General features: G+C 51.2%; 8 protein-coding genes across 8 annotated transcripts; 4 read left to right on the forward strand and 4 right to left on the reverse strand.

Moving 5' to 3' along the window:
* Window positions 1–1,475: 1,475 nt before the first annotated feature.
* On the reverse strand, window positions 1,476–4,052 carry N7519_005294 (SLC26/SulP family anion transporter; the record flags this gene model as incomplete). The annotated part of the gene is made up of 3 exons (XM_057292070.1): window positions 1,476–3,520; window positions 3,583–3,726; window positions 3,794–4,052. 3 exons carry the CDS (start codon window positions 4,050–4,052, stop codon window positions 1,476–1,478), a joined length of 2,448 nt encoding a protein of 815 aa, XP_057146881.1.
* A 3,741-nt stretch (window positions 4,053–7,793) lies between these two features.
* Window positions 7,794–12,849, forward strand: N7519_005295 (PT repeat family protein; the record flags this gene model as incomplete). The annotated part of the gene is made up of 2 exons (XM_057292071.1): window positions 7,794–11,708; window positions 11,731–12,849. 2 exons carry the CDS (start codon window positions 7,794–7,796, stop codon window positions 12,847–12,849), a joined length of 5,034 nt encoding a protein of 1,677 aa, XP_057146882.1.
* Window positions 12,850–14,272: 1,423 nt separating this feature from the next.
* On the reverse strand, window positions 14,273–14,692 carry N7519_005296 (uncharacterized protein; the record flags this gene model as incomplete). Its single annotated transcript, XM_057292072.1, has 1 exon — window positions 14,273–14,692. One exon carries the CDS (start codon window positions 14,690–14,692, stop codon window positions 14,273–14,275), a length of 420 nt encoding a protein of 139 aa, XP_057146883.1.
* Window positions 14,693–14,963: 271 nt separating this feature from the next.
* N7519_005297 (uncharacterized protein) lies at window positions 14,964–16,889 on the forward strand (the record flags this gene model as incomplete). The annotated part of the gene is made up of 2 exons (XM_057292073.1): window positions 14,964–14,979; window positions 15,037–16,889. 2 exons carry the CDS (start codon window positions 14,964–14,966, stop codon window positions 16,887–16,889), a joined length of 1,869 nt encoding a protein of 622 aa, XP_057146884.1.
* Window positions 16,890–17,184: 295 nt separating this feature from the next.
* On the reverse strand, window positions 17,185–19,261 carry N7519_005298 (nuclear export protein Noc3; the record flags this gene model as incomplete). Its single annotated transcript, XM_057292074.1, is given in 2 exon segments — window positions 17,185–18,271; window positions 18,285–19,261. The coding sequence occupies 2 exon segments, from the start codon at window positions 19,259–19,261 to the stop codon at window positions 17,185–17,187; spliced, it is 2,064 nt and encodes a 687-aa protein (XP_057146885.1).
* Window positions 19,262–19,538: 277 nt separating this feature from the next.
* N7519_005299 (ribosome biosynthesis protein NIP7) lies at window positions 19,539–20,426 on the forward strand (the record flags this gene model as incomplete). The annotated part of the gene is made up of 7 exons (XM_057292075.1): window positions 19,539–19,556; window positions 19,612–19,824; window positions 19,876–19,938; window positions 20,001–20,027; window positions 20,082–20,264; window positions 20,320–20,346; window positions 20,403–20,426. 7 exons carry the CDS (start codon window positions 19,539–19,541, stop codon window positions 20,424–20,426), a joined length of 555 nt encoding a protein of 184 aa, XP_057146886.1.
* A 537-nt stretch (window positions 20,427–20,963) lies between these two features.
* Window positions 20,964–22,391, forward strand: N7519_005300 (defective in cullin neddylation 1 family protein; the record flags this gene model as incomplete). The annotated part of the gene is made up of 5 exons (XM_057292076.1): window positions 20,964–21,047; window positions 21,159–21,202; window positions 21,561–21,634; window positions 21,691–21,865; window positions 21,959–22,391. The coding sequence occupies 5 exons, from the start codon at window positions 20,964–20,966 to the stop codon at window positions 22,389–22,391; spliced, it is 810 nt and encodes a 269-aa protein (XP_057146887.1).
* Window positions 22,392–23,172: 781 nt separating this feature from the next.
* N7519_005301 (Mpv17/PMP22 family protein) lies at window positions 23,173–24,078 on the reverse strand (the record flags this gene model as incomplete). The annotated part of the gene is made up of 4 exons (XM_057292077.1): window positions 23,173–23,223; window positions 23,282–23,548; window positions 23,610–23,885; window positions 23,956–24,078. 4 exons carry the CDS (start codon window positions 24,076–24,078, stop codon window positions 23,173–23,175), a joined length of 717 nt encoding a protein of 238 aa, XP_057146888.1.
* Between the last annotated feature and the right edge of the window lie 1,247 nt (window positions 24,079–25,325).

The following is a 25,325-nucleotide window of genomic DNA, read 5'->3' on the forward strand; positions in this document are numbered from 1 at the left end:
CCTAGCGCCAGCCCAGCGCTAACTGTCGGAGCTGATGCGCTGGCCAGCGCATACCCAATCTCACAGCCAATTCTTCCGCCAATATACCCGCCCCCACGGACTTAAAGCCCGCGCAGTACTCCGTACCTAGGTTATCCGTCCAACATGTTCGCCGTAACCAGCGCGTATCTCCGAGCGAGAACGGGAAACGCCATGAACCGCGGCATATAATCCGCTAGGAAAACTATATACCACAACAAGGCGCGCCCCTTCCAAGCCCTCCCCGATCTGCCCGAAAGCATCAACTCGAGCACAACAGCACACGTCCCTCCCTTATCTTCAGCCCGGCACCGCTCCGAAAACAAGACCCTTTCCAGCCTCGATCCAGTCCGCAAAAGCAGCCATCCAAGCTTCGCTCGCCGCATGATATATCCGCCTCGGACACTCAGACATCAACCTTCACAGTCCCCGTTCCAGGCGGAGCTAGAGGCAGGTCCACACTGTGTAGACCGGTCCTTGCACATATTGTAGGCTTCGATGTTTCCTGCTGTTACTAGATCCACCTACCCGTATCGAGGCTGCGGATATGCTGTGCACCAGACCGACAGATATACACGTCGGGTAGTGAGGATTGTCGAGTGACATGGTTGGTTTCGTAAGAAAGGTTGTTGTATATTGGTTATGTTGATGTATAGAGGAATGGGCACTTGTATCGCGTTCGTTCCATTTGAGGGATGCGTGAGCTGTTGTTTAGCAGCCATATCAGAAACTGACCCTCGGAGGGTATCCCGAGTGTTTTTTCCTAGTCCCTACGGGTGGGTTGGTACATCCTTTTTGGGGAGACCAAATTGACGCATTCTACGGCATTGACTGATCGCAAGTACTCATTTGTTCAGCTCTTTTGAGGCGTGATGTTAACTGGGTGGTCTGTTGGACCTCTTGCCTGTCAATCAATGCCACGGCAATGGGAGTATGCGTCATTTCTCGCAACAAATGATCATCTCAAAGATATCTAGTTTGTAACCTGCTCGGTAAGTGATGTCTGAGAGAGGCTGTTCACATGCCCCTTCTCCAGCCACCAACACAGATAAGATCGTCAGCATCCACCAGCTATACGCGATTAGGACTAGTCTTCGATCTACGAATCGAGATCGGACACCGCCATTCTTGAGTCCTGGAGGGACTTCCCAGCAGAGTTGCGGTGAATAGAAAGCTGTTTGGCTTTAAAGAAGCTGGGGAGAAGAGAACGCTATAACTTGTTCCTATTTGACACTACAAATGCTGTTAGAGTTGCTCAGTCGAAGTTCGGTAGCTTAAATTATATCGATATGAATTGATAACGATGTTAGACCTACCTAGGCTCGTTCAGATAATAAAAATTTAAAGCATATAGTTAAAATATTAGTAGCCAGCAAGTATTAGTAAAGTAAGAAATCAAACCAGCCATCCAGTAAAGAATATACCCGGCCAAGGACGAATGCCAGCATATGCATCCCCTAAGAACCAGCCATAGCACTCTTCAGAGCACTAGTCAGATCCACATGGAAGAAAGGCCGATTAATTCCATCCACAACAGCCATACCAGTACCGATACCAGATCGACCGCGATGACGATGAGTATTAACCTTCGCATCTGTCTCACCAGCCTGCACAACCAGAATATCATCCTCAGAGACACCCATAACCGACGAAGATGCACTGGTATCCTGCACCTTCAGGCCATCCTCCAAATCCTTCGACCAGTCCTCTGATCCGACGACCCGAGACTGATCTACCGAACCGGATAGACCACCATCCAAGATCTCCGCAACGTTGAAGATTGACCTCTGGCATCGGGGACCTGATCCGTCTGATATGGCGGGGAATCCGAACCCAGCAGCTGCGAGACCACGCTTCGTCCATCTGTTGTGGATGTGCGCGAAGTGCCACTGCACGCTGTCTGGGGACGCCCAGCGGTCTAGCTGGTTGCGGACGTCGATGAGGTTCTGCACGGATGTGACATCTACGTTGTTGACGGCGGCGAGATCGAGGATTATGGCGCGGAGAGTTGGGAGTGGGGATGTGGGTGCTTCCTCCACCATGAGGGCTTTGCGTTCGGCGCGGGTTGGACCCGGGTCGTTACAGGGTCTGTCGCCTGTTGTTTCCCATGCTTGTGGGTTTGTGCGCCGGGTTTCTTTGAAGATGTGGCTGACTAGGTGGTCTGTGTAGTGGTTTGCATTGGGGTAGTTGAACCCTTCGGAGACTCTGTAGATGAAGATTCCTGGGGCTGGCTGGTGGATCTTGATCCTGGGGTTTGTGCCACCTTTATGCTCGGTTGGGAGATAGATCCTTCGGGACATGGCGGTATCATCCTTGAACTCTGTATTTGGGTCTCCCTTGGATGCGTTGAGGATATGGTCGCCCACGACTGAATGGGCCTGGACGTAGCCAAGGAATTGGCCTCGGGCTTTGGCGAGTCGGAAAAGGAGTAACCCCAGTGATACACCGATTGTGCAGTAAATTCCGGTCTCAATAGTTGAGAATATGATCACGGTAACGCCCATGAGAAAGATGAGTGCGTCAATCGGAGATACACGCCAGAATTGGTAGGTGATACGGGGTGGTGTAACGAGATCTCCTACTGCGTGGATGATCACGGCCGACAATGACGATTTGGGAATGAAAAAGAACAACGCCGGCAGCGCATATATGGCGAGGAGGACTACAACGGCAGTGATCACACCCGCGAGGGGGGTGCGTACGCCGCACTTTGCTTTGATAGCAGTCCGCGAGAATGAGCCTGTAGCTGGGTATGCGCCCAAGAACGGTCCAAGTAAGTTTGATATGCCAATCGCAATAAACTCCTGCGATGAGTCGATCGTATAGTTGTTGACACGACCGAATGATTTCGAGATAGCAATGTGCTCAATCAATAAAACAATCACAGCGGCAGGAAGCTCACTAACAAATGCCTTGATAATTGGAATATCAATTTTTGGAACTCCTGCGGCCATGAACCCCCGTGGGACATTACCAAGAAGCTTAAAAGCAGGGTTATTGCGTCGATTGAGGTTGACGGCAGCACTAATCATGGTGTAGAAAAGAACGACGAAGGCAGTGCGCAATGTGGACAAAAAGAAGAACAGTTTCGCCTTGTGGGGCTTCTTCTTCGTTCCATAGTTGCAAGCAGACCGTATGCCGTATAACATCGCCAAAGCTGTGAGACCCATAGCAGCGTCCATCTGAGCGGATGGAAGATGCTTCAGTGTATCAATAATGATCTTGTAGGTTGCCCCACGCGTAGAGAAATGCGCTTTCTCTCCGAGAACCGTCTTCACTTGGCCAGCACAAACATTGATAGCGGACCCAGTCATAAATGCGGTGATAGCAGGCAGTGGGATAAAGTCGACGATGAAGCCAAGACGAAGCAACCCAGGAATGATACGATCGCGCCGCAAATGATTGCTAGAGCGGAAGCAAGGACTGGTGGAGGTATTTCGGGGTGAACTGCTTGAACTCTGATGATAATTGAACCCATGAGCGTAGACATGACTGCCACAGGCTGGGGGTGTTAGGTGTTAGCTTTTTCGAATACTAAAAGGAAAAGAGGGATTGTTCTTACACCAATAGTGATGTCCTTGGACGTTGCAAAGAACCAATAGATCAATACGCCCATGAACGAGGAGTACAGACCGTACTCTGGGGGCAGTTTGGCTAGCTCAGCGTATGCCATACCCTGTGGAATAACCACGGCGCCAACAGTAATGCCTGTCGAGAGCTTCAAGTTAGCCTCCGTATATATTTGATTGACTAGTCCGAAAGGGGCTTCGCTCACCTGCCACGAGATCCCCAATCAGCCATTGTACATTGTAATACCCGATCCAGTGGAGAAAAGGGAAGAGGCCCCAGAAATAGCGACGAACCTGAGGAGTGGTGGGCATGTGACCTCGAAGCCAATCGCCCACAGTGGGCTCGTCCTCGTAATAGCAATATGTTCCGGCCTCATCTGTCACAACCTGAAGAGCTGGAGATAGATCAATATGTAAAAGCTTTGCGAAAGCGTGGCCGACTCGAGTCGAGATAGTCTCCGCCATTGTTGTTGCGTCTGGTTTTCTTTGGCTCTTCGTAGTCTGGAGGGTCACCTGCGGCTCTCCAGATTGCCAGAGAGAAAAGGAGCTGAAGAATGAGGAAGAAAAAGGGTATGATCAGTAAGAAACGCCATATTGCGTCCATGAGGCCCGTATCATAGGGCTGATGGCCTGTATACTTCGGTACCGGCGATGTCGTGATTTTAGTGTTGATTGACCAAGATGATTGACTCCGACCAATCACGGCAGGTCTGCACAGTAGGTCATTCCAACGTCAGATGCAAGGGATCAGATAGTTACTCTCTTTTGAGAGAAATAATATGCTTGTGTGTAGGATATGAGAATAAAATGGGGAGAAGTCCCCGGTGCAGAGGGAAAGTGTAAATCGAACTCGTAGGGCTGAACGCATGGACCCACCACAGATAGCCCTGGAGGGCTGATCTGCTTACTCCAGGGCTATGTACATGCCCATAGGCAGTGATATAGTGTTGTAGCCCACTGTTATGGAGTCATTATATGATTAACTCTGCTGCCTGGAATCCATTCCTACCGTGTTGATTCTGTTCATTTGTTTAGTGTGGGACTTTCAGCTTGTGGAACATGCCATCAACATTAACCCCTTTGTGCTCTGTATTACGTTTGACCTATAATACTCTTCAACTTTCTTAAATTTCCAGGGAATATTAATTGCCCTTAGACAGATACATACCTAACATGAAGGTATGAGGTACCCCGTAGAGTGGGGATGAGGTACGTGACAGCGTATTGGGGCTAAATCCAAAGGGGAAAAGGCTAACCAAGAAAGGAAGTTCAACCAGTCATAAAAATGTGGGGTAGCTCAGGCACCTGGGCAGGTACCCGTTCTCTTCTATTACCTACATAGGTACCTAGGTAGACTGTCTTGTCAAATTGGCGTCATCTATGACTTGCATTATAGGAGCCAGTCAATCTTCTCCACTATCCAAGGATACAATTTTAGTCAATTACAAAGCCTGTAGTCTAATAGCCCGATTCTGCCACCTTCTGATCTCTACCTTGACCAACTAGAGAAGTATGAGGCCACTTCCTTACGTGGTGTATATATATTAACGAGATGAATTGTCTACGCAGGATAAATGGAGGCCTTTGATAAGACCAACTTGAAATAGACTTGGCTTTGACCTTGCGATGCACGATGACTATGGTTTTATATAAAGGTTGGACGGAAGATCTTGCCGCTGGTAGCACAGGCAACATGAGCAGCTTGCAATAGGATTGATGGAGTCCGAACGGCCACTTAACCATTTCTTTAAGACGAGTAACAACCTCGGGCGGCCTCGGCGCGGACTTAGGCGGCGACCAATTGTCAATAATGCTCTAGGTAGGTGAGCTAGCTATTTCATAGGTTTGCGGATCGAGACATGCATTATTGGCCTGGATTCCTGAGACACTGATCTTGTTATCTCCATTTCTCGGAGATAACGATCGATTGGGAGTTCGATAATACCCTTGAGTCTCCGCTCGTCAAGCGTATGCGAAGGCTTCTTGCGCTGCTCTGAAAGGACGACTTGATCCTGAGTATTCGCTGGCTTAAAGACCGAGGTCACTCCGTGGGACGAAAGTGCGATTGGAACGTGAGCCTAATGCAAACGAGTGAGGGGGACGTCGGGCATGTCAAGGTCAACGCATCGTCGGGTCGTCCGTTCCTGTGGACATTGGTGTTGAGGTCACGCGACCTGGTTGGAGTATGGCTGTTGGTTGCACAGCCTGACTGAAGGGCTTAAGGAGAAGATAGTCACGATTGGAGGGTAAGTCGACACTCTGTTTTCTATTTTTATATTACATTTCTATGGGAAATGGCACTTCCCGCTACGGATAAATGGATGGGCAGGCATTTGGCCTAGTGGTTGTCTTTACAGACATTGTTACACTGCCTCGAAGAACCCGTTCATCCATGGGTTCTTAGCTTGAGTGGCGTTTGGCCTCAAACCAGCCCTGGAGATTGCCTATGGGTGACTTTGTTTCTCTGGCTGCATCGCACCTGCCTAGTTAGGTAGTTACCTGAGGCGAGGTCCAACTTACCTAACAAACACGTAATGGTCACGAGAAACTTGGAAGCCCTAATTTATGTGGTTTGGTATATGGACACTGGTGGATACCTTCAATATTCCTTGCTTGTTTGATTAATATTGGCCAAGATGGAGCCACCTGCTATGTTGTATAAGCGTAATAAGTAGGTCTTTGAACCAACTTGTAGATAAGCTCCTTCACCCGATAATAAACCCTGTAATCTTCCGCCTCCATACGTTGCGAAGAGATAGGAGAATTAAATGAAGGAAAAAGACCAACACAGAATTTCCAACAGTCTATACAACAGCAGGATAGAGCTATAAAGGTTTGAGCACCAAAATAGAAGCCAATGGCACCTGATCCATCTACATCCCAGCAATCTCTGTAATTGCTCTCTTAGAAAGCTATGATGGTGAATCCTGGATGCCTATCAACAGCAACCAGATTCAATATAGCTATATTATAGAGCTAGATCCGAAATATTCCGCAGCTTACTCTTGATTATAGGAGAACCTTGGAAGTCATAAGATCACAGGGTGCCCCGCCCATCCCGCGGATTCCGCTCGGGGACCGGGAAGCCGACCACACCGCCCAGAGTGTATATCTTCTTTTCCACGATTGTATATGTTGTACGGAGGAGATGAAAGTCGGTGGAAAGGAGGAAAGTCTAGTGTTTCTATAGGGGAGGAACTGCAGACGATCTCACAGGTCAGTGCAGATTACTGCAGCTATAGGCTCTGAACCGGAAATGCGGCTTCTGAGGGTCCAAGCTTAGGGAGGTCTCACGCAGCACGCAATGCACGAGAGCTACTAGTGTGAGGCACGAGCTTTCATTGTTTTGAGAAATCTCTACGTAGATTCCCCCTAATATAGAAATTGTACTTTGGGTTCCGTTCTCCGTACTAAGTAGGAATAATATCAGTTATCCGTAGTGTTCCGCATATATGGGCCCTGATCCAGAAAAAAAAAATCGGAAACATCAGCCAATCCACGGATGGGGAGACTATTGAAAATTGAACCTCCACTATATATTGTACATTTATTTTTATTTTTTTGGAGATCACTGCAATGACTCAGAACCATATGACAGGTGGATAAGGACCTTGCCATTTCGGTCTATCAATTCTGCGCTTTTTAGCGCCCAATTTCATTTCAGAGTCAGGCTTCATTGTATTTTGGACTGTGCAACCAGAAAGAGGAAAAAGAGGAACATGAACATAGAATCATGTATATCGTATGGTTGCACATGTCCAAGAAGAAGTCAAAATAAAAGAGGCCAAACAATAAACCTCGGCGATGCAGCTTCACCGCATATTGGAAGTGGAGATGCGGATGAAAGAGAAAAAAGTACGAACAGCCATTGGGCGTCAAGCTTGAAAGATGCTCCAAAATGAAAGACGAAAGACCAAAAAGGAAAGGTGTAATGTATATGGTCACTGTGCCAACTGTTTCCCCACTCTCTGAGCTGTGCCGTCAGAGGGTCTTTTTTTTTTTTTGTATTGGGCTGAGATTTTTTTTTCTGCCTTTTCCCCTCCTCCATACTCTCACAATAATCCCCCTACTATTGCTCTGTGAGCTTGTGTTTTCTGTACACGATAAATCTAGCGTTAAATCTTTGCTGGTCAAATTGTGAAAAAAAAACATCTAATACCCTCATCATCCTTTTTACGACATTACGAACTTGAAACGAAATAAACCATGGCCAGCGTGCAAGAGCCCCTTATCCCGGAAAGCAATGTGCTGCCCACAGATGCACCAGTTGAGCCTATTTCATCCATAGATGAGAAGCCCACTGCTGAGGCAGATCTGAGCGAATCGACGGCCACGCTCGTTGAGCCCGACTCTACACAACAATCCAAAGATTCAACCAAACCCGAGGTCCCCATGACCGCCGCGGAAAAGAAGAAGGCCAAGAAGGCAAAGAAGAAGCAGCAAAAGAAACAGGAGAGTGTTAGCTCCATTGCTTTGGAAGCCGAGAAGACTCCTGAAGAGTCTCCCGCAGAGCCTGCAGTGGAGGAATCAGCACCAGTTGAAGCTTCCAAGGAGGCTGGACCCGCTGCTGAGCCAGTGGTTGAGGAAAAGCCTGCCGCTGAACCAACCACAGCAGAACCCGAGGCTGCTGAGAAGGCCGCCGAGCCCGTCACAGAAGAATCGAAGACTGCCGAGGCCGTTCCGGAAACTGTTGCAGAGCCTGTCGAAGAATCCAAGGCCGTGGAAGAGGTTGCTAAGCCCGCCACAGAAGAGTCAAAGACCGAGGCCGTTCCTGAAGTCGCCGCTGAGCCGATCGTCGAAGAGACTCCCGCTGCGGAAGAAATCAAGACCGCCGAGGAGGTTGCGCCCACCACCGAGGAGAAGCCTGTCGAAGAAAAGACTACCGAGGCCGCTGCCGAAACTGCTGAGCCTGCCGCCGAAAAGCCGGCCGAAGCTGCTGTGGAAGAATCCAAGGCTGTGGACGATATTGTTGAACCCGCTAAGGAAGTGTCAAAGACCGCCGAGGCCGTTCCTGAAGCTGTTGTGGAAGAAAAGACCACCGAGGTCGTTCCTGAAACCACGGAAGCCGCTAAGGAAGAGACTCCCGCTGAAGCTGCGGTGGAAGAATCTAAGGCTGCGGAGGATATCGTTGAGCCCGCCAAGGAAGAGTCAAAGACCGCCGAGGTCGTTCCCGAAGCTGCTGTGGAAGAAAAGACCACCGAGGTCGTTCCTGAAACCACGGAAGCCGCTAAGGAAGAGACTCCCGCTGAAGCTGCTGTGGAGGAATCGAAGGCTGTGGAGACCGTTCCTGAAGTCGCCCAGGTGGCGCCCGCCGTCGGAGAATCCAAGACTGCCGAGGAGGTTGCTGAGCCCGCTACAGAAGCCGCCACGGAAGAAAAGCCCACCGAGACTGCCCCCGAGGCTGCCGCAGAATCCAAGGCCGAGGAGGCTGTTCCTGAAACCGCTCAGGATGCGCCCGCCGTCGAGGAACCTAAGGCTGAGGTTGCTGAGCCAACTACCGAGGAGAAGCCTGCCGCTGAAGAAAAAGTTGTCGAGGCCGCTCCTGTGACTGTCGCAGAGCCTGTCGAAGAAACCCCCGCTGTGGAAGAATCTAAGGCTGAGGTTGCTAAGCCTGCCACTGAAGAAAAGGTTGCTGAGGCCGCTTCCGAAACTCCTGCCGTGGAAGAAACCAAGACCGAGGAGGTTGTTCCTGAAATCGCCCAGAAGACTCCCGCCGTCGAAGAACCTAAGGCTGAGGTTGCTGAGCAGACCACCGAGGAGAAGCCTGCCACCGAAGAGAAGGTTGCCGAGGCCGTTTCTGAAACTCCCGCTGCCGAAGAAACTAAGACCGCCGAAGCTATTCCTGAAGTTGCTCAGGAGACGCCTGCTGTCGAGGCCGCCGTTGAAGAATCCAAGACCGCCGAGGTTGCTGAACCCACTGCTGAGGAGAAGCCTGCCACTGAGGAAAAGGCCGCCGAGGCCGCCCCTGAAACCGTGGCTGAGCCTGTCATCGAAGGAGCTCCTGCCGCCGCTGCAGCTGCCGTGGAAGAAAATACGACTGAGGTCGTTCCTGAAGCCACCGAAGCTACCGAAGCCGCCAAGGCTTCCGCTGCTGAAGCTGCCGTGGAAGAATCCAAGGCCGTCGAGACTGCTCCTGAAATCATCCAGGAAACACCCACAGTCGAGGAATCTAAGGTTGAGGAGGTTGCTGAGCCTACCACCGAGGAAAAGCCCACCACTGAAACCGCCACGGAAGAGGTCAAGCCCGCCGAGGCCGTTGCTGAAACCGTCGCTGAACCAGTCGTTGAGGAGACTCCCGCCGCTGAGGCTGCTGTGGAAGAAAAGACCACCGAGGTCGTCCCTGAAGCCACCGAAGCCGCTAAGGAAGAGACTCCCGCTGCTGCTGCCGTGGAAGAATTCAAGGCCGTGGAAGCTGTTCCTGAAACCGTCCAGGATACCCCAGCTACTGAAGCAGCTGTGGAAGAGTCCAAGCCTGCTGAGGAGCCAGTGGCCGAGAAGGCGGTCCAGGAACCGGTTGTGGAGGCAGAGGCCGAGAACAGTGCTGACACCACCACCGCCGTTCCAGAGACTGCTACAGAGGCAACTGCTGTGGAGCCGACTGCCGAGGTTTCCGAGCCCAAGGAGGAAGTCATCTCTGAGCCCACCAAGGAGGTGGCCGAGGAGGCTCCTGCTGAGCAGACTGCCACTAAGGAATTGGCTGCCGAGCCAGTCAAGGAGACTGAGGTTGTCGAGCCGGTTCCCGAGCAGACTGCCGAAGCTGCTAAGGAGTCTGCTGTAGAGGAGCCTGCTAAGGTTGCTTCCGTGGAGACTATCACCGAGCCCGCCACCGAAGCAGCTAAGGAGCCTGCCGCCGTTGTCGAGGAGGCTACTACTGAGAAGGTCCAGGAGCCTGCTGAGGTCGAGTCTGTCCAAGAGACCACCGAAAAGGCCACGGCAGAGGTGCCAGTTGTGGAGGAGCCTGTGGCTGAAACTGCTAAGGACTCTACTCCTGAGGAGTCCGCCGCTGTTGAGACCGCCGCTGCTCCCGAGGCCGCTGCTGCCACTGCTATCGCCGAGGAGTCTCCCGCTGTTCCTGACGCCGCTGAAGCTGCTGCTGTTGAGGCTGTCGCTCCCGAGGCTGCTGCCGCTGCTCATACCACTGAGGAGGCTCCTACTGTCCCTCAGGCTGCCGCTGCTATCGTCGAGGAAAACGCCGCTCCTACTGAGTCTGTGCAAGAATCAGTGGAGGAGGCTATCCCCGCTGAAACTGCTAAGGAAGTCGCGGTTGAGAAGCCTGAAGCTACTAAGGCTGAGGAAGTAACTGAGCAGACCACCGAAGAGCCCGTTGCCGAGACCCCTGCTGCAGAGCCGGTTGTCGAGGCTGCTCCCGTTGTTGAAGAGACTCCTGCTGAAGAGCCTGCTAAGGAACTTGCCGCCGAGGAGCCCACCAAGGCTTCTACTGAGACTCCTGCTGTTGCTGATGTTACTGCGGACAAGGCCGAGAAGGCCGAGGAGAAGCAACCCGAAGCTGAGGCTGTTGCTGAGCCAGTTGTCGCTGAACAGACTGAGACTGCTGTTGCTGTCGAAGAGCCAGTTTCTCAAGTTCCTGAGCCTGCTGCTGCCGAAGAGAAGGCTGTGGAGGAGCCAGTCGCTGTTGCAGAGACTGTTGAAACCGCTGCCATTCCCGAGCCTAAGGCTGAGGCTGTTACAGATGAGCCCGCTGTTGCTGAAACTGCTGCTATTGAAGGAAAGGCCATCGATGAGCCAGTCACTGTTGCAGAGACTGTTGAAGTCGCTGCTGCTCCTGGGCCTGCGGCTGAGGCTATTATCGCCGAGACCGCTGTCGCTGGAACAGCCGCTGTTGAAGAAAAGGTCATCGATGAGCCTGTTGCTGCTCTCGAAACCGCGGCCGAGTCCACCGCTGAGCCTGTTTCTGAAAAGACTCCCGAGGTGGCACCCGCTGTGGAAGAATCTGCCATTGAGGCACCAACTACCGAGAAGGTTGAGGGTGTGAAGGCCGAGAAGGTTGAGGGTGTGAAGGAGCTCGCCACTGTCGAGCCAACCACCCAAGCTACCGAAGTTGCCGAGGCACCGATTGTGGAAGAACAGATTGCCGCTGAGCCTGTGAAGGCTGAGGAGCCCGTTGAAGCTGCTGCCCCCGCAGAGAAAGCCCCCCGAGGCTACTCCAGTGGAGGAATCTGCCACCAAGGAGCTCGAGCCCGAGACAGCCGTGGTGAAGGAAGTTGCTGTTGAGCAGCCTGCCGTCGCTGCTGAAGAGGCCGCAGTTGAAGCGCCTGTTGTTGCTGAGGCTGTCGAAGAGCCAGCACAGAAGGATGCCAAGGTCGAGGACCTCGTTCCAGAACAGTCTGCTCCTGCCGTGGAGATCGTTGTTGCAGCTGAGGAACCCTCGAAGGTCGAAACCGTCGAGACCGAAGTTGTGGCTACTCCTGAGCCGGCTACCAGCGCAGAGGAGCCAGAAACCGTGCCCGAGACTTCCGATGTGAAGGAGTCGGTTCAGCCCTCCACTACTGACGTTGAGGCCTCGGCACCAACCGAGCCCGAGACTAAGCAGGAAGAGACTGCTGCTCCCGTTTCTGACGAAGCTTCTACCAAGGACACCGGCATCAGCACTGAGGTTCTTGGTGCTGGCGCTGCTGGCCTTGCCGCTACCGCCCTTACTGGCGCCGGCCTGGCTGCTCTTGCTCACAAGGAGTCGGAGACTGCACTGGAGACCTCGAAAGATCAGAAGGTTCTCCAAGCTACCGATGCAGACAAGGAACCCGTTACCAAGGCTGATACCCAGCGCGAGGTTTCCGCAGCCGATGCACAGCCCACAGACGGTAAGCCAGCACCGTTCTATCTTTCATACCAGCAATCTGCCATCTCGTTCGAAACTGATCCCACTCTTGCAGCTCTCGCTGGTGACCGCGAAGCCCTCCTCAGCAAGCTCAACCAACCGTCCACAGACCAACTCTCCACGGCTACCCAGCAACCCTCGGTTACCGTCGAGAGTGCCACCGAGTCCCAGCCTGCCGCCGAGGCCAGCAAGGGAACTGCCGAACCCGCTGCAAATGCATCTGACGCCAAGCCTGCCGCCGACAAGACCCTCACGCCCAAGGATAATGATGAAGATGCTCGTCCACCGAGCCAGAACCGGTCAGTGACTGCTGTTTCTCTAAATGGTGCACCTGACAGCTGGCTCAAAGCAATCCTGCGCACTGTGTTTGTGAATTTCTTTGGGGCAATCTTTTCACCCTTCCGTCGTGGAAAGAAGTCCAATTAAATTAAAATCTCATGTGTTTTTGCTTGAAGACGTTTTCTTGCCAGTTATTCCTTGGTGCTACATGGTTGGCGCAGGATATGCTTTCTGAAAACTGATCAACTGACTTCATATATCAGCAATTTGTTTTGGATTGCAATCTTTGCTATGCCGGTATTTGCAATCGTCTGGCGTTCTTTCTTCCCGACAATTGAGCTCTACTGCCCGGTGCACACCGCCTGAGCGAGGCAGTATTGGTGGTCACGTGCATCACCTTGCCCTTGAAACTTGCAGCATAAGGCAGTGCGTGGCAGTGTACCAAGTGCGTGGCATTCGAAGTATAAGACTTCATACCACCGAAGTTCAACTATATTCCCCTGTATTATCTGTTGCCGGTTTCTTTTTACGAATTTCATTCTGTTTTTCTTTTTTTATCGTTGATGATTCCCTTTTGTTGTCTCCAATGTTATATTGGTGTTGGCATGGCCGGCTGCTCATGATGGATCTGTCTGGCTTGCTATGTATCCAGTATACTTAATGACATGAATTTAATGAATAACTTATACTTATAAACGTTCTTTGTGCTTATTTTGTCCGTAATCTTTTGGTTTCTTTGCATGTGTGCCGGACTTTGCCCTTTGAATGCTGCATCTTGCCATGCCTTTGTGTGTCTGTGTAACGGCATCGACTGAAATGGTATATAATTAATTCACTCTCTTGCCCATTTCTTCATGGAGAGATATCATTTGTTTCTGTCTCTTTGTTGCTTGTCTTTGTGTGGCGGTGTCCATCACTCCAATTCAAAGTACAATGTACAAATGCGTGTATAGCTGTGGAGGATCTGCCAATGCAGAAAGCGTGCCACCCGTAGGCCAAGAAGGCCCAGAGCTTGGAAGATGAGATGTGCTCTGGAGGATCTGCCAATGCAGAGAGCTTGCCACTCATAGGTGCCTGGCGCCTGGAAGTTATGGGTGGGCTGGCAAGCTGCTAACATCTGGGAAAGATTGAAATCCACGTGGGTCGGTGTATGGTCGTTCCTTCGATATTGGGAAGAGTTGGAAGCACCCTGATAACATGGCTGCCGTGGGCTGTTCATTCGCTTAAACCGATTCAGGCACGTGCCTATCCATGTGGTTTGTTGACCTTCGATTTCCTTTTTCACATCATTTGTTATTTCCACACGCGTCTTCTTTTCCCTTTCCTGGTCTCCATCATCATCAACATTCATCCTTTCATCTGAAAATCATCAGCAGATATGGCAAGAAAGAGTCAAGGTTAGTAACATCTTCCATTCATGAAGCATTTGTCACTTTTCATCTCATGGAGTGTCTCTTTCGATGGGCTCGATGCACTCGATGCACTCGGGCTCGTTTCGACTGAGTTCATTCATTGGGTCTTTTCTTCGGAATCGTCTCTCTTCTCATGAGCTGAGCCTGGTTCTTTGGAATCAGGTCCCTTCTCCATGGGGTTGAGCCTGGCTCCTGGGACCTGGGTCTCTTCTCCATGGGGTTGAGGCTTGCTTCTCGGACCTGGGTCTCTTCTCCATGGGATTGAGGCTTGCTCCTAGGACCTGGGTCTCTTTATGGGCTTGAGGCTTGCTCCTGTAATCAGGTCTCTTCTTCATGGGATTGAGGCTTGCTCCTGGGGCCTGGGTCTCTTCTCCATGGGGTTGAGCCTGGCTCCTGGGACCTGGGTCTCTTCTCCATGGGATTGAGGCTTGCTCCTGGGGCCTGGGTCTCTTCTCCATGGGCTTGAGCCTGGCTTCTGGGACTTGAGTCCATTGCTGTGAGATTGAGCCATTCGGCCTGCAGAATCGGACCTCGGCTTGGCTCCTGGGAATGGAGTTCCTTGCTACAGAATTGGGCATGATCCTTTTGAATCAGGTCTTTCTTTGGCTTCGGAATGGGTTCTTCAGAATCAGATCTCTGTCGTTGGCATTGGAATTGGTCCCTTAGGTTCCAATCTGTCTGGCTTTGTGCAAGCAAACCCCTTTCTATGATGGCCCTTTCTACAGAAGCAGGTCCTGTGAGCAAAGGAACTCTTCCTTCACGCATGAAATATGCATCGAAAGAAAGAACAGAGAAAGATACTCAAAGACATGAGAGATATCTATCACTTTGGTCTCAAATGGTCAATTGATGGCTTTCACTCCCCGTTCACTTTAAGGCAGGAAGGGTTCGCAAGGGTCACTGACAGTGGATGTTCTTATAGATACCGATTCGGAAGGTCCCCGCGGCCGTACCGGCCGCCCTGAAAGCCGCGATGAAAGCCGCCCTGAGAGTCGCGCTGAGACTCCCAGCCGCACTGTGACCCCCACCTCCGTACACTCGTCTCGTTCTCGTCGCAGCACCGTCTCCCGCGTACACTTTGAAGAGCCCGATATGTGTAACCCACTGGCTTCTCCTCGTTCTGACGTGACTGTCACTGCAGTCCCGGTGCCTGTGCCTGTCCAGTCGTCCAACCCTAGGGTTGGTTTGCCTTCGTCGAGTGTTGCAGAGAGCTCGCAGTCCGTGGAGCAGTTGCCTGATTCTTCAGAAGACAAACGCAACGCGTTCGCCCACCGCAAAACAAACCCTTCTGTTTCCCCCCACCCTCCCCCTCGCTCTTCACTTCGTTCTTCTCTCCGTTCTACCCTCCGTTCTTCTTCCATCCCTCCTGTACCCCCCATTCCTGTATCCATCCTGAAAAACCGACCAAGCAACATCACCCTCACTCAAGTCAAACCTCGCTCCCTGTCAGCTCCTCCATCTCCACCCAAGATGGATGAAAGTTCCAATGTTCCGGAGGGCAACAACAAGCCACTCCCCGTGTCTCCGTCTGGTAGATTCAACCCCCAGACTCCCAGCCCTCGTACTCCCAGCTTCAGAAATGATGGCATGTACCGTCCAAGCGCCAGTCCTATGGAGGGCCCAAGCGGTGTCAGTCCTACGACTCAGCGATCCAGCTTGACTGTCAAGGATCTTCCCGAGGCTGTTCGATCCCTTCAGTACCGTTATGAGACAGACATCTTCCGACTGTCCAAGAAGTTCGACGACCTCAACAAGCTCGAACAAAAGGTTGATGACTTTGTGACCGTGACCCGTGACTACTTCAAGGACCAAATGGATGCTCAGCTTGAGCGCCAGTCCGAATTGACCTTCGAGCTTGCCCAGGCACGGGCTGACGCGAGTGGCACCAAGGAGCAGGTTGCCGAGCTCATGAAAGAGCTCAAGGAGATTAAGGAGGAGATTCCGGAGATGAGAACCGAAATCAACGAGCTCACCTCCTCCTTCAACGACCTGGCCGCCAAGGTCGACATGTGTCTCACTGGAATTTGGGACAACACCGAGGAGCCGTTCGTGGCGTACCAGCGGCGGAAGAACAGAGAGCTGGATGAAGACATCCAAGACATCGGGTCTCAGACGGAAGACCAAAACCGCCAGATCACCTTCCTCCGTCGAATGTTCATCCAGGTCCAGATGGCATTTGACGTCTTGCGACATGAGCACGGCATTCAACTTTCCGAGGACGTAAAGAAGATCCTTCCTCCCAACCCCCTGCCAGCACACGACGCCGTCCCCGCCACTGGCACCGTGCGAAGTCTCGCCTCGTTTGGCTCTGGCGCAAACCCGCCAGCAAAGACCGACGCCGCAGCAAAGGCCGGTCCCTCCACCCAGACCGCTCCGCCAGCAAAGGCGACCCCTGCATCAACCACGGCGCCTGCATCAGCCAGTGCGTCCGCAACAGTCACGCCGCCGGGATCTTCCACGGCAAAGCAGAGTTCGATCCCCCGCCGATCCAAGAAGAAGAGCTCGAAGAAGAACTCCGGCTCTTCCGCTGCGAAAGAGACCTCCACCGCCAAGACCGAGGAGGTCCCCGCCGTTCCCACCCTTCCCGAGGGGATTCGTGTCCCCCGGGATGCCGTCCGCGAGGCCCCCGTCCCCCTCGCCGATATTCATCCACTGTTCCGACCTCAATTCAATGAGGTGAACGCCCCCGGGATCCCTACCGCAGGTGTCCTGACCGCGGAACCTTCGGGCCGCGTGTCCCCCGTTGAGGCTGGCAAGGATGCGGCTCGCAAGTAAGCGAGCCAATCCAGTGCTCAACATGATGCTTCTACAAGAAAAACAAAAAAACCCAAAAAAAAATTTAAAACCAAAAACCCTCAAAAAAAAGTACCCCCAAAAACAAAAAAAAGAAAATCCAAAAAAAAAAATTACCATTTGTCAGATTTGGAGGAGGCCCCGGGGGCAGTGGCCGGCTTTTGTTAGATTTTGTTGCATGTCAATGAAAGATGTTTGATTACAATTCTCCAAGAGTAGACAGTAGACAAGAGTAGATTGTAGCTGAATATGCATGTAATATTATTCAAAACAGTATTTACTTCGAAGAGGACATCATCTTTTCAATCTCTATCGCGGACTCTCGCACCTGTGGACAGTAATGCAGCCGCAATAGCTCACCCTCCCACACCGAACCAGCAAAGACATTGGTAGCTTCAATATCAGCAGCAAAAGCATTGAACACACCATCACCCTTGCGCTCCTCCGTATGCCACAGCGAAGAGATACGACGACCATGATATTTCGAGACCTGGTTCATGAGCGCCAGCGTTGCAAGAGCAGACTTCTCCGGCAACTGGAGGGAAGTCGTCATGAGACGCTTGGAGAAACTGGCAAGTCGACTTGGAGGCGGGTTGCCGTGTGCGCGGGATAGCAGGGTGGGCTGCAAGCAGCGAAGGAGGAGGACCATCGGGGTCTGGAAGTTGACCTTGTTCTTGGAGCGGGACTGGGAGAGCTCCTTGCCTTGTGCGGAGGTGTTGGGGTCGGGAAGGCGGAGGGCTGTTTCGGGGTTGTATTCCACCTCTGGGTTCATGGAGAGGGAGTAGAGGGATCGGTAGAGGTGCTTGATGAAGAAGTTCAGGTCGAGGTGGAGACCTGCGGCTGCTTTACTGGCTTCTTGACCTTCTAGCAGGGCGAAGGCAGTGACAGTGCAGAGAAGTGTCCTTCGGCGAGCGTCACGGGCTGCGCTTTCGGCAATTGTGCCACTGTCTTCGTCTTCGTCGTCCTCATCGTTGGCGACCTCCTGGTCACCTTCCACGCCCATCTCCTCGCGCTCTGCGTGGTTGATCAGGTCTTTCAGAGCCTCGAGCAAATCACCGAAGAAGTCTTGGTTAATGAGGTGGGCATATTTAGCCAGACCCTCAAGCACAGGACCCATGAGTGCGGGAATGCGGAGCTTGAGAATGCGGAAATAGAGCCCGAACACAAGTTTTAATGTTTCGGCCTGGTTCTTGTCTCTTTGCTCGTGCGATACCACTGCGTCTGCTTGTCGCATATCCTTCTCGACTTCCTTTCGCTCCTTTTGGATCTTGCGCTCTCGCTTCGTGCGGAATTCGCGCTTTTGCTTTTGCTTCTTTCCTTGGGGGGGCTTCTTCTTCTTCCCGGTCCACTCGGTCTCGAGACGCCTTCAGGTGGAACTCGCCGAGCAAACGAAGATGGAGGAATGTGTCCAATACACTAGGGTGAATGTGGAAGTCTCTAGCCTTCAACATCTTTGCTAGCAGACGAACAGCTTCGAGGGAAACGGTTCCATCGTCGTCTTTGGCGAAAACCTCCTCCATAGTTTCGCGGCACTTGACATAGTCGGCATCAAGCTGTCTCCGTGCAAGGCGGTTCACCAAGATCTTCAGAAGCTCGCTGCGGAAGTTGAAGTGTGGCACGGCCAAGAGCATAGTGCAAGCCATGGAAATCGCGAAGCTCCTCAATCCAGCATCTGTGGGCCCATCTGCCTTGGATGGCTTTACGAGCGTAGCAAGCTTCTGGACATAGGCTCGATATCCTGACACAAGGGACTGTTCGAAGTCTCGGAGCTTGCGCACCTCCTTTGATACCCTGCCGGACTGGTCCTCTTCGCTCAATGGACGAATGCGGTATCCAGGGATGACATCCTTGTAAAGAGCCGCCTGTGAGGCCAGAGCCAGTTTCTTAACTGTGATAGGCGTGGATTTCTTCGACACCATCTCGGCCATTGTCTTGAACAGAGAGATATGCTCCTCGGGATCCTCGTTGATCAAGGTGGCCATCTTCGCTAGCTCTTCCTTTGCCTGCAAGATTTGTACCTTCAGCGGAATCTTGGGTGCTTCTTCCTCGGCTTCTTCTCCGTCCTCCTCGCCCTCAGAGCCATCTTCCTCCTCATCGTCGTCATCATCGGTGCCCAGGAAACTGTCGGTTTCCTCTCCTTGATCTTCGGGCTGAGCTTCGGGCTGGACGAAGCCTTCGGAAGTCTTAATTGGCAATCGCGCATTCTCGCCGGCTTTCTTGGTGTTTTTGCGTGGGCGGCGTTCATAGTCTTGCTCAACATCCCACTCTTGGTCGGCTTTTGAGCGCGATGAGGAGTCCTCACCATCTGCTGGAGGACTCAATCGTCTCCGCTTCACTTCCGGACCACGCGCCATCTTGTAATTGGAGATTTGGGGGGTTAACGGTGAAATTTGCGGAGAATAGTAAAAATATCTTAGAGTGAAAAGGCGGTCCCGAAAATTCTAGGCGGAAAGACAATAGTTACTCTGATTGGCTCTTCATTCCCATTCCATCGCTATAAATTTCAGGTCCGTGTCTGGGCGGTAAGATATTGCCCGACTTTGGTTTTTTTTCTTGTTCCTCACTTCCCGATAATACAAGCTTGCTGCTATTCAACTTTTTTGTCATATCTTCAGCTTCATATCCGACAATATGAGATCCCTCACAGAAGTGCGTACTAGTGCAATGAATATTGACTGCTTTGACTAACCCATTCCTCTTTTAGGAAGAGACCCGGACGCTCTTCACGAAGCTCGCTTCCTATACCGGCCGCAGTCTCAATTCTCTTATTACCCCAGCCGAAGATGGATCTCAGAGTGTTTTCCGCTTGCAAGGATGCCGGGTTTACTACGTGAACAAGGATATCGCCAATCTGAGTGTTTCATTCCCTCGTGATCAGCTCCTTTCAGCTGGCACTATGGTCGGCAAATTTACGAAGGTTCGAGTCGCTCTGCTGTCATTCTGATCAGTGATGCTAATATGCTGGCAGACGGGCAAGTTCCGCATCAACCTGACAGCTCTGGATCTCCTGGCGCAAAATGCCCGATACAAGGTACGTATCACAATATCAGCATTGCAACAGGACATCGTGCTAACTCTAGGGCTATGGCACAGGTCTGGATCAAAGCAAATGGAGTGATGGTAAGCTTATTCCAACTTCCTATATGATCTGCTGTCCTTGCTAACAAGATTTAGCCTCTGCTCTATGGCGGTTCGGTCCTAAAAGCCCACGTGGCTCGTTTCTCGGAAGACTGTCCGGAGAATGCAGGTGTTGTGATTCTGGACTCAAATGATGTTCCCCTCGGATTTGGAGTTACAGCACGGTCATCCGCGCAGATCGCAAAATTGGACCCTACCAGTATCGCGGTCCATCGTCAGGTAGGTGCAGCTCGGGTCTGGTTGCTTACTTACATTGGCTAATGCAAACGAACAGGCCGATGCAGGAGAGTACCTTAGAGAGGTGAGTTGGGTCTATGTTCAAATCCTCAAGGGCCAAATTGCTAACATCCATATTAGGAGGATACGTTGTTCACAACCTAAGCAAATTCGACATGATACCGAATATTACATATTTGCACCTCGCAAAAGGCGTTTGGGAGTTTTACCAGATCTATTTGATCTTACAAAAGTTGACTGTACTTTTTACCATCGATCCTGTCCTCATCGCTTCTAGTGTGATGAATTGATGGCAAATGTTGACCAACAACTTCTCTGTAATGGTTACTATATGGAAATATATCCTCTGAATACACACAAATTCATGCCCAATGTAACGAAGTCAATAGTCATGCCATGTCTATCTATAGATGGGTTGTTGATATAGGACCAGTGGACTGTTAAGGTTGGGAGACTTGATGAGTCAGCACGATGCCATCCCGTCCGAGGTCCCGATCCAACCTTGGGAACGGGATGATAACTCACTACAGACCTCATAGTCCTGGTGTTACGTAGATCTTCCAAGCCAAAGAGGATTTCTCTCACATCGGCACTACAAACCAAACGGTTTCAATTCCCCCAACGTGTTTCCACCACTTATTGCCTGTCTCCGAGCGGGCACAAATATTGCCAACCCCCACCATGCCACCCTACACGACCAGCCAGAAACACCAAATCGCTGAGTTTGTCAACTGTACACGGACAAAAGAGTCTGTTGCTACTAAAGTAAGTAACTTACATGCTTTCCGGACATGTCCTCGCCTATGCGGTCCGTTTGAATATCTCAAGACGGTTCTGTCCGGTCACGTGGATCAAAACATTAACTTTCTGCTATAGTTCCTTAAAGCATGTGGATGGAGTTTACCTCCAGCGCTTGATGCGTAAGTGCTTGTCATCACTCTTATGCCGTACCCTGGAATTTTGTGTCTCTTTATTTTATTTGTCTTCAACCCCAGCCTGGACATATGGTGTTGAGTCAAAGATGTCAGCAGATACCTAGAACATCAAAGCTCCAACATCTGCTCTTCTCTTTCCAGGACTTGCCTCAAACTCACTTTGGGAAATCCTTGATCTCTCATCACATCATTCATCATCCAAAATGCCTCGATTGAAGAAGACGAAGAAGAAGTGCTTGCCATCCCCTAGCCCTATGACAATATACCTAACCATCTTGCTCCGAAGAAATCATACATGGTTAACGCGTGAAACATCCCAAGGCTAACGTTGTTGCTGGAATAGTTTCTTCGCCGCTGCATCTGGCACCTCCGCAACTATAACCTCAGAACTTACAAAGATCTTCGAAAGCTACCGAGGTACCTACCCACCCCTCACTCATGGTTTTATACCTAAAATACTCATGTCTCCGCAGATGACCCAGTTGAAAGCCCAGATACCATCGGTATCACGCGAGCAATAGATTTTCTTGGCGACCTGGGGGTCGAGCTGGACGAAGTAACCTGCCTAGCCATCGCCGAGCTACTCCAGTCACCATCGATGGGCGAGTTCACCCGTGAGGGATGGATGGAAGGATGGCTGAAAGCTCTGTAAGTGCAACATGAACGTGGAAGAAAAGCCCCTTTCAACCCACACTCAAAACATCCTCATCGTCATATCCATCCAAGCTAACAACCCACAAGCTGCGACACCATGCCAAAGATGCAAGCGCACGCCAAGCTCCTCCGGGAGAGGATCCCACGAGAACCGGAGACCTTCCGGCGAGTCTACAGATACGCATTCCCGCTCTCGCGAATGCAAGGACAGCGCAACCTGCAATTCGAAATCGCTGCCGAGCAGTGGCGTCTCTTTTTCACTCCTGACCATGGCGGTGTGGCGTGGAACACGGAAACGACGCCGTGGCTGGATTGGTGGATTGAGTTCCTCGAAGAGCGCGGGAAAAAGCCTGTTAATAAGGATCTGTGGGAGCAGGTTGAGGTGTTTATGCGCAAGAGTCTGGAGGATGAGGAGATGGGCTGGTGGAGTCCTGATGGGGCTTGGCCCGGTGCGCTAGATGACTTTGTTGCTTGGGTGCAGGCTAAGAGGGGGAAGGGGTCGGAGATGGAGGTTGAATAAGGTCGCCTCTAATTTATTCATGGATATGGATATGAGGGATCTGTTTCTTATTTCCGAATGAGTGAACACATGGCTTGTGTGGCATGGTTGATTATCTACTCCTCGGAATCCATGCCTTCTTGTACCTTACCCGGTTCTATTATCCACTGGGATCTTTTGTAGTTACTGTGGAATTAACAATGGCCATGTTTCGTCCGTTTCATGTCAAGCGCAGTTACATTTCTTTTTATATCCTGGCCTGTATACGTATGTATGTATATAGAAGTACACACGAGCAGAGGTAGAAGCAATGACGCGGCTAGCTCAGAGAGAGGGAAAATATATATAGCCGTGTCTTTTTGGTTGTCTTCCCCAATCTTAGTGTTGTAGCGCGTTGTTGAACCTTCCAACGTTACCTAGGTACATACACACGTTGGCACCTAGAACTTAACAGAAAATATAACGCGTATAGACGTGTTTTTATTGGTAACCGAAGTAAAATGTCTTGGCCAAGGCTTCATCAGTTACACTTGTGGTGATATATAGTATCTTCAAGGGTTGGAATTGAAATAAAAACAGAGATATAAAGCCATTCGTCATGAGATTGAGTGATAACATCAAGGGGAAGATATCTGCGGCATGTGAAGATGCACGAGGGGTGTGTACATGGATTTAGATCAACACCGGAGAATAATAAACAAAGGAAATAGACAAATCAGTGACGGCAAACGAGCAAGACACGACACATATAGGTATCCGACGCGTCCGGGTGTATTTGCAGTCAATTGCGGACTCGGCCCACTTAAGGGAAGTCGCGCTTCTCGTAGCCGGGGTCGCGACGTTGGTCATAACGCTGCCGAGTCGTTAGCAATCAAGTCGCAATTGTCGCAATCCCAGCGATTCAATCATACCTTCCGGAGAGCTTCCAGACGCTTCTTCTTGGTGTGGGTGTTGACGTAGGTTCCAATGAAGAATCCAACAATGTTGAAGAAGGGCACCCATGTGTGCTCGGGGAGGAACTTCTGGGCGAAGGCCAAGCACAAGGGCGAGGTGACCCAGCTGACCTTCATGACGGGCATGAAGCCAGCCTTAACGGTGGCGCGAACCTGGTGGATGGTGCGCGCACCGGCGATAACAGCCATGGAGGTCAGGTAGACGCTGTTCTGGATGGGGGAGATCTAGGGAAACGGGGGATGTCAGCAAATGCCAGGTCAGGTGATCGCAGCGACGACAACGTACAATCAGATTGCTAACGAGGATCTGGAGAATCTTGGCTTTCAGACTTGTGCGGCCGGCGAAGATCTTCTGCAGGATGCCAATGAGGACGTGGCCGAGGGGCGCGGCGACGAACATGCCGTACAGCGACATCTTGGGGATGCGCGAGCTGAAGTAGTGGCCGTGCTTGCCGACATCGTGGGCGATCCATGAAGCCAGCAGTTCCTGCAGACCCGAGAGCACACCGGAGGTGAGCATCTTCGTGCGCAGAGGGTTCTTCTGGAGCTGGAGGAGGTAGGCCTGTTGACGATCCATTCCCCGGATCAGTGTTGGTTCGATATTATTGGGAGAGGGGTGTGGCGCTGCATACCTGGAGATATCCATTGGCTGTCTTTCCACCGGTCAATCGCTCACCGACGCGGTGCACGAGGTCTTCGGACTTGCCGCCGCCCGTGACGGTGCGGACGGCCTCTTCTTGGAACTTGACGGACATTGCGATGATCGGAGGGGGTTGGGGGAGGACAGGGTTCAGGAGGGATGAGGAGTGATCAGGCTCAGATTAGACGCGCCTAGAAAGAATTAATGAATGAGATTAATATGCAATGGATGATAACCAAGTGGAGAAATTGGGAAGACGATGGGGTGAGAGCTGGGGGGGCTTGTTTGTTTATGTTGGCCCGAGGGTGGCTGGGATGGGATATGAGGGAGGACAGCCTCGGCTCTTCAATATATAACTCACACAAATATCAAATATCTCCCAACTCTGATGGATAACTCTCCGATAAATAAATTCGGAAGAATATATCCAGGAAATGGAGACGGTTATACGAACAATCGGCAGATGGATCCCCGGCGAGATCCATTGGCGGAGCACATCGGAAACCCCCGACGGCTTTTGATTGAATCCGGGGGGGGTTGGACGGCCTTTACCCCCTATAATTTACAATGTTGTGTACAATATATGGATATATGGTTTCAATTACATCTTAATGATCCCAATGATTCTAATGATCCCAATAATCCTAATCAATCCTGGAAGTTCTGCTCTGCACTGTTTGTTGTTTGTGATTGCCCAGGGCTTTCATGGTCACGGGATAGTCACTCTTAACACCTCCAGACTCATTGTCCCTCTCAATGTTTGAAATTGGTGCTCCACGGCTTGGTTTGGCCCAGGTGGTTATTCAGAACTATATAAATTACATATCTACATATATAGAGATCTGGAACTTGTCAGTTTGGACCTGTAGTGGATCCTACATACAGCTTATATGTACTGGTAGTCTTTCCAACTACATACAAAATCCCTGGAGCCGTAGTCTTCTCCGATAGACTTCTTATATGTCTGTGTAGTGGCCCTTTTGGCAGTATCCTCAGGCGGTCTTTTTAGACGTCTGGTTATATAGATATTCTGTCGCCCTTCCCGGGAGACTGCAGGAAAGTGTCAAAAAGAGGGCTTAATTCGTGGAAGTGACTTTTCTATGTATAACCTCCCAAGGTTTGATGTGTGTGGTACTATCAATCTGATAGTCGATACTATAACCTTTGATATACTCCGTACATATCCACGGGTGTGTTGTACTATCAATCTGATAGACAATGTAACTATAACCTTTGATGTACTCCGTACATGTCCACATGTACTATCAATCCGATAGTCGGCAATCAAGTCTTCAACATATTACCCTATTTACTTGCTTTACGAGAGGCCCCGGAGGCAAAGTATTACATGTAAGAAGAATC

This window comes from Penicillium mononematosum (genome assembly GCF_028829835.1).
Source record: "Penicillium mononematosum strain IBT 11891 chromosome Unknown utg000003l:1.0-8172316.0:1.0-8177699.0, whole genome shotgun sequence".
NCBI classification, from domain to species: Eukaryota; Fungi; Ascomycota; class Eurotiomycetes; order Eurotiales; family Aspergillaceae; genus Penicillium; species Penicillium mononematosum.